This window comes from Phacochoerus africanus, chromosome 8, assembly GCF_016906955.1.
Source record: "Phacochoerus africanus isolate WHEZ1 chromosome 8, ROS_Pafr_v1, whole genome shotgun sequence".
Lineage (NCBI taxonomy): Eukaryota > Metazoa > Chordata > Mammalia > Artiodactyla > Suidae > Phacochoerus > Phacochoerus africanus.
Genome location: NC_062551.1, coordinates 167,334,406 through 167,341,666, shown reverse-complemented (window position 1 = coordinate 167,341,666; position 7,261 = coordinate 167,334,406). Strand labels below are relative to the sequence as shown.

At 55.6% G+C, this 7,261-nt stretch overlaps 1 protein-coding gene across 4 annotated transcripts; it reads right to left on the bottom strand.

Moving 5' to 3' along the window:
• Positions 1-217: 217 nt before the first annotated feature.
• Positions 218-3,503, bottom strand: C8H1orf210 (chromosome 8 C1orf210 homolog). 4 transcript variants are annotated; one of them, XM_047789420.1, is made up of 4 exons: positions 3,378-3,503; positions 2,175-2,267; positions 1,237-1,353; positions 218-1,113 (listed from the first exon to the last, which is right to left on the bottom strand). In XM_047789420.1, the coding sequence occupies exons 3-4, from the start codon at positions 1,253-1,255 to the stop codon at positions 791-793; spliced, it is 342 nt and encodes a 113-aa protein (XP_047645376.1). In that variant the 5' UTR covers positions 1,256-1,353; positions 2,175-2,267; positions 3,378-3,503; the 3' UTR covers positions 218-790. The 4 variants fall into 4 exon arrangements, with proteins under 4 accessions (XP_047645376.1, XP_047645377.1, XP_047645379.1 ...); XM_047789421.1 differs by having other exon boundaries at positions 3,286-3,378; XM_047789423.1 differs by lacking the exon at positions 3,378-3,503 and adding an exon at positions 3,286-3,335 and having other exon boundaries at positions 2,175-2,205.
• Between the last annotated feature and the right edge of the window lie 3,758 nt (positions 3,504-7,261).

The window sequence follows — 7,261 nt, the reverse complement described above, 5'->3', positions numbered from 1 at the left end:
GGGACTGATAGAGAAACTCAAGTGTTTTGGGAGCCAGGAGCTCCGGAAAAGTCTCTCAGGGAGGGGATGTCCAGGCAGGGTCACAGCTTTGAGAGTCGCGCAACATTTTCATGCACAAGTTTCAGTTCGGGAAAATAAAAAATGAGTGACTTCCTTTTATTCTTGTTTAAAATGAAAATAAACTTATTAATACCTGTGAAAAACAGAATATATTATAACCATTTAGATTACCCGCTTTATTGATGGGAAAACAATCTCAGTAAGAAACTTGGCACCCTGGTTTTCATCTGCTGAAATGGGACCGTCTGAGCGCATCTGAAATGCTGGCAGGTGGGCAGGCCACACGGGGTCGACTGGCCGGGGATTTTCATCACTGTTACAGAGGATGAGAGCATCCTCTATGTTTGGGAGAACAAGAGGGCAGAGAGGCAGAGGAGCAAAAGAAACAGCAGAGTAGGAGGGGGAGGAATCAGAAGGAATTGGCTCAGTAGGGAGGAAGTCAGGGACCGGTGACAAAGGAAACCAAGGGCTGGCAGAGGCCTGATTTCACAGTCAGGCCCTTGGTGGGCGGCATCCCGAGGGCGGCAGGGAGCCATCAAGGGCTACTGAGCAAGGGATGGTCATGCGTGGTCACTTTGGTGCCTAGTATCAAGGAAGGGACCCGGCTCTCCTCCCGGTCAGCCCTGAAGCCCTGGCCACCAATCCCTGAGACTTCTGGTCCCACCAGGTATCTGCTATCCTTAAGCTCTCAGGCCTCGGGGTGGGGGTGGGCAGGTCCAACGACGAGGGCTCAGAGGGAGAAGTGATCCCTGCTTCCCTCCAGCCCCAGCCCGCCAGCCCCGGGCTGAATGTAATTGTCCTCGATGAAGCCATCCTCCTCCTCCTCTTCACCCACCTGGGGGCGGGCCCCCTTCCCCGTCCCAGACAGCGGGCGGTGCTGGTAGCTGGCGCGGTATTTGCGGCAGAGGTGGCATTTGGCAGCAAGTGCAATGAGCAGAGAGAGGGCCACGGCTCCCAACACAACCCCCACCAGCACAGGCCACGCCCGGGCCCCGCCGCCCGGTCCAGGGGCCACCGCTGATGTGGTGGGGAGCTCCGAGGGCCCCACAAGGGCTGCAAAGAAAGGGACGGCATGACAGACGGGGCCCTGGATCGGCTCCCTGGGAAACCCGGGAGGAGAGGGGGCCAGGTCCTCCCTCCGACCCCCGCCTCGGCCTCCCTCCCGCTGCCACTCACTTCCGTTTGCCTCACTCATGGAGGGGCCAGAAGACACTGGTGAGCCTCAGCCTCTGCCAGAAGAGCCCAGGCTCTAAGGAGACTCCCAGCTGCCAGGCAGCCCCGGAGCACAGAGTCCTAGAACACACACATGTGCAGGTGTCAGGGATGGCCACAGGCCACGCTCACAGCCGTGCTGAGACGCTGCACAAACGCTGGAGACCGGGCCGCTGACCATAACCAGTGGCCCACACAGGAGCAAAACAAGCCGGGCCATGGAAACCGGCTGTTGGTAAGGCAGCCTCAGGAAGTGGCTGGGGAAAGAACTCACGGCTGGAACTTACTGAACACAACTGATGATTCAGGCATCAGAATGTGCTCCCAGAACCCTGTAATGTGGGTACAAACGTTACGCCCACCCTACAGGTGAGGCCTCTGACAGGTGCGCTCACTCAGTCGACGTCCCAGGATCTGAACCCAGGTCTCAGCCCCCAGGCTGCTCCTGGGCTTGGGAAACTGAGGCTGGGAGGTGGGGGCAGAGGCAGTCCCGGCTTCCAGAGGTGGGACAACTGCATTTGCTTGGAGCGAAGGGGCCAAAGCGGAGCCCATGCGTGGATGACGGCGCCAGTCCCCACACGGACAGGAGCCCCCAGACACAGTCAGGGCAGCCCCGGCCCTGCCCCTGAGTCAGGAGCCCTGCTACCCCACCAGGCAGCGCCCCTGTCCATTCACCTCTGTCCCAGGGGGTGGGGCGCTGCCTTCAGGGAGTAGCTAAATGCAGGTCAACTGCATCAGGAAGTTCTCTGGCTGAGAGTCACCAGGGCAGGGGAGGATCTGGAGGAGCGGCTGAATTAAGGGACTAACTGGAGGAAGAGCATCGGAGTCAGAGGAGCAGCTGGGGGAGCAGCACTCGAATCTGGGGAATACCCAGAGGAAGAGCATCTGAGTTAGGGAAGTACCTGGAGGGTGAACAGCCGAGCTGGAGACAACCTGTGGGCAGAGCGACTGAATCAGAGGGGGTTCTGGGAGGAGCATCCAAGCGAGGGAGGGACCTAGGAGAGACACGCCGACTTTAGGGACAGCAGTCACATTCCCTCATACCGCCATCTTCACACCAGCCTCCTCCTGCCTCCCAGCGGTCCCTGAGCCCCAGGAGCTCTTCCTCTCGATATCCCTTGAACGCCTGTGGCCCTCCTCTGCACCTGACACCACCGCCCACCCAAACCAGCTTCGTCTTCCATCTCAACTCTTGCAACAGCCTCCGAAGATGATGGGTCTGGGACCCAAATCGGACCCCATCAGCCCCCTGCTCAAAAATCCTTCGAGAGTCCCCAGGCCCTTGCAGTCCAGCATTCATTCCCTCCCTCAGTTCCCTACACACACACACACACACACACACACACACACACATACACACACGCTTCGCCTCACCCTCTTGTTTCCCAGCCTCCCCCTCCTCAGTTGTGGAGTCCCCCATCCCAAGCCCGAATCAGACCGTACCTGCCTGTGACGTTGTCCCAGGACCCCCTCCTCACCCCCTCACCGTCCTGCCCCGTCAGTCACAGTCGGCCAGCTCCTAGACGGGAGCTCTCTGGGCAGGGGCTGGGCAGGTGAATGTGTGCCCAGGGGCTGGCAGAGAGCTTGGCAGTCAGCTGCTCAGTGCATGTTTGTGAGACGTGAGAATACGGGGGTGGGGAGGGCTTAGAAACGAGAGGTAAATCATTCACTCATCCACTCATCAACAAACATTCACTGGGTGCCCACTGTGGGCCCCACACTAGGCACTGGGTCCTCAGAAAAAATTGCTAAATTGAAATGAGTTGAATTGAACCTGATATTTCTAAGATTTCTCTTGGACTCCTTTCCTTCCCTCCCTGTCCCTCTGAATTCTTGCCAACAAAACACACAAACACACACGCATACATGCTATCACTGCACCCCTTCTGGTCCCATTTCTGCCACCGACAAACACACCCCCACCCTGATTTGTGGCTCCTTTCCTGCTCCGAGGAGCCCCAGATCTGTGGGTTCCCCCTCCCAGCCCCCAATGTCTTCCCCTCTGCTCCCCACCTGGAGGAACTGTGCACAGTCCGCGGAGGAGCTTCCGGTTAGGGCCGGCAGGACCAGGTGAGGGGGCGGGCCAGAACTGTCGCTTGACTCACCTGGAGACGCAGCAGGCAGGCGGGGCCTAAGCCGCAGGTGAGGGCGGAGGGCAGCGCCTCCAATCGGGAGGACTAATTCTACATCTTCGCAGCTTTTGCCGAGAACCTTCTAGCGCAGGCCTCTTCCCCACCTCCGGTGCTGGGGCGAGGGGCTCGTGCAGCTGAGATCCAGAGAGGGGACCCACGGACCCTAGGAGGGGCAGTCTTCGGCAGGCAGCCGCTCCGGCGGGCGGCCCTGATAAACAAGTGAATTTCCGGTAACAGGTACAAAGTCCAGAGTTGAAGCGGGAGCTCTGCAGGCCTGTGAAGGCGGCGGACCGGAACCGGAGGGGAGGGGGGCAGGCATGCTCCGGGCAAAGCCAGAGGGACCAAGGACACTCGGAACTGCTGCCAAAATGGGTGTAAGCGTGTGTGCGCGCGTGTGTGTGTGAGTGTGTGTGTGTGTTTGTAGGGATGTGGAGGTCACTGAATAGTGTGAGTTCAGAGGTCTTTTGAGTAGGAGCCCCCGTCTGGATCTCAAGGATTCTGTGACCCCACAAATCTAGGCTCTGAATTTTTCTTTTTTTTTTTTTTGGTCTTTTTAGGAAAAAAAAGTTCCCAGGCTAGGGGTCCAGTCGGAGCTGCAGCTGCCAACCTGCACCAGAGCTACAGCAACGCGTAATCCCAGCTGCGTCTTCCACCGCGGCTCACGGCAACGCAGGAGCCTTAATCTCTGAGGGAGGCCAGGGATCGAACCCGTGTCCTCATGGAGGCTAGTCGTATTCACTAACCGCTGAGCCACGGTGGGAACTCCCTGAACTTCTGCCTTCTGCCTTTTCCCTCTTCCCCAAGTCTAGTGCCTCCTTGTTTTTTTTAGACCCTCAGGGAGTCTCCTTCCCAGAGCTCTCATCCCCCAGCAAGCCCCGCCTCCCCTTGGCAAGCTCCACCTCCACCCCACAAGCCACGCCTCCCCACTAGCTCCACCTATCACAGCTCTTTTCTCATTATCTTGTAAATATCTTGTAACTATTTCTTCCCCTTGCTGTCTCCCCTGTGAGCCCGGGAGCTCTCCCAGGGTGGGGCCAAGTTTGAGCCTCTGGATTCCCAGCTCCTGACACCGGGGAGGTTCTCAGTAAGCGTCTAGGGGAAGAAGTGTTCCATGAGCTGAGCCACGCTGGCCCAGGAGTTCGCAGGGCACAGCGGAGCAAGGCCTGCGGCCAAGGGTCTGCAAGTGGCCACGGCACTACTGCGGCTGCAGTGCAGAGACCGGTTCATGCAGGACCTTGAAGATCTTGGCACCGACCTTGACCGCGTACTCTACACGTCACACTGTGTGCTGCAGCCACACCAAACTTCTCTCTACTCCTAGAACCCACCAGGCTCTCATCTTCCAGGCTTTGCCTGCACTCTTCCCGGGACCCCTGCTTTCCTCCAACGTCCCCCCCCAACATGTCCACCTCCCCCTGGCCGACGGTGCCTCCCAGGCCCCCTTATCATTCAGGCCCCAGATTAGATTAGATTAGATCCCTCTTTATCTAGACGATCCCCCCCCCCATTTTTTGTACTTTTAGGGCCACACCTAGGGTATATGGAGGTTCCCAGGCAGGGAGCTGCACCTGCCGACCTACACCACAGCCAGATCTGAGCCATGTCTGCCACCTCACCACAGCTCACGGCAATGCCAGATGTGAGCCGCGTCTGCAAACGACAACATGGCTCATGACAACGCCAGATCCTTAACCCACCAAGTGAGGCCAGGGATCAGACCTGCGTCGTCATGGATGCTAGTCAGATTCGTTTCCGTTGAGGCACGCTGGGGACTCCCTAGACCCCTTCCATGATACTCCCTAGTCTAGATTCCCGCCTTCTTTTATGCCGCTGGAAGACCCTGGCCCTTCTCCTTCATAACCCTGACTACACAGTATGGTGTTTTCTCTTTATTGGGCAGAGTCCCCTGTGAGCCTATAAACTCTGGGGGTAGGGTCTGTGTCTATCTTGTTCCCTTCATATCCCTTATATCTAAAATGACAACAAAAAATACTCCTGAAATAAATGAATGGGAGGAACGTGAGTATATCCTGGATGAGGCGTGAAGAGCCGAGGGAGGTTTAGGGTTGGGGGTTTTGTTTTTTTGTTGTTTTGTTTTGCTTTCGAGGGCCACACCTGTGGCATATGGAAGTTCCCAGGCCAGGAGTCAAATCAGAGCTACAGCTGCCGGCCTACACCACAGCCACAGCAACACCAGATCTGCGCTACGTCTGCCACCTCACCACAGCTCACGGCAATGCCGGATCCTTAACCGACTGAGCGAGGCCAAGGATCGAACCTGAGTCCTCATGGATACTAGTCGTGTTGGTTACCACTGAGCCATGATAGGAACCCCTAGGGTTTTGGTTTGATTTTGAAGCAGGGAAATCATAGGATTCAGAAGACATCATCCACTGAACGCCTACCATGTCCTCGGCTCTGGGTCTGGCGTTTCTTTTATTTGTTTTTAAATTGAAGTATTCATATAGCATAACCTGGTTCACATAACAAAAAATTCACCATATTAGTCAATTAGTCATTTTCAGCTCACAGTGTAGTGACATTTCGTACATGCCGAATGCTGCACAACCCGCACTTAGCTAGTTCTTAAACATTTTCATCACGCAGAAAGGACTCCCTCTACTCATCAAGCAGCCACTCCTCATTTCTCCATCTTCCAGCAACCTCAAATCTGCTTTGTGTCTCTACAGATTTGCCTATGCTGGATATGCCACGCCAGTTTTTTAATAAACCAGTGCATGTAATGCTCCTAAACGGTACCCCCAAGCTAGATGGTAATTATTCCCCTAACAAATGAAGAAAATGAGGCCATCAGAAGGTAATTTGCATGAAGCCCCACAGAACAAAACAAGCAAAGGTCTGCACATCCATTGACCAGCCATTTAGTCTATGACTATTTACCAAATGCCCACCACAGAGCCACAGCCAGCCCATACAGCACACACTGGAAAATAGCAGAAGGCAACTTGCTAAATGCCCCTGCAGCATGGACAGCAAGGGGCAAACTAAATACAAGTACCTGCCAGCCCCTCAGCCAAGAGCTCTGATGCAGTGAACGACCTTAACAACCTTCCAGGGCAGCCTGGCAACCGTGTGGCGGGCTCTGTGCTTGCAGCCGGGGACCGAGTTCCTGCCACCATGCAGCTTTCATTCTGTTGGTGAAGAGAGACAATACACCAGGGAAGAAAGAAATGCAGTCATTCCAGATGATGGTTCGTACTATGGAGAAAGTAAAATAGAGTAAAATAAAATTCAAGTAACGGGGTTGTGGAGGGGCTGTTACTTTACATTAGCTCGTCGGAGAAAGAGGAGACTTGCTGAAGAGGGGATGTTTGAGCTGAGGTCTGAATAGCATTAGCAATGTGCCAATATCTGGGGGAAGAGCGTTCTAGAAAGAGGGAACAGCTGGAGAAGCAAGAGCATGGCTTGTTCGCACAACAGAAAGGAGGCTGGCTGTAAAAAGGTCGGTAAGTGGGGAAAGATGGGAGAAGCTGCCGGAGGGGCCTGTCCGGGGCCAGCTCAGCAGGGGGCCAAGCCAGATCCTTCCTCTGTGCGCTGGGACACCACTGATGACCAGCGTAGGGCCAAAGGACTGGCTTTCTTTAGCTTCTGTGTGAAGATTGGATAAGAAGCCAGGGCAGAAGCAGCAAGGCCAGTTAGGGGCTGTTGCCAACATCCAGGAGAAGGAGAATGTGGCAGAAATGCAGGGAGGAGCTCGATTCTGAGCGGGGTTTGTTTTGTTTTGTTTTGTTTTTCTTTTTACGGCTGCACCGGCAGCATATGGCAGTTCCCAGGCCAGGTGTCGAATCAGAGCTGCAGCTGCAACCTATACCACAGCCACAGCAACACCGGATCCT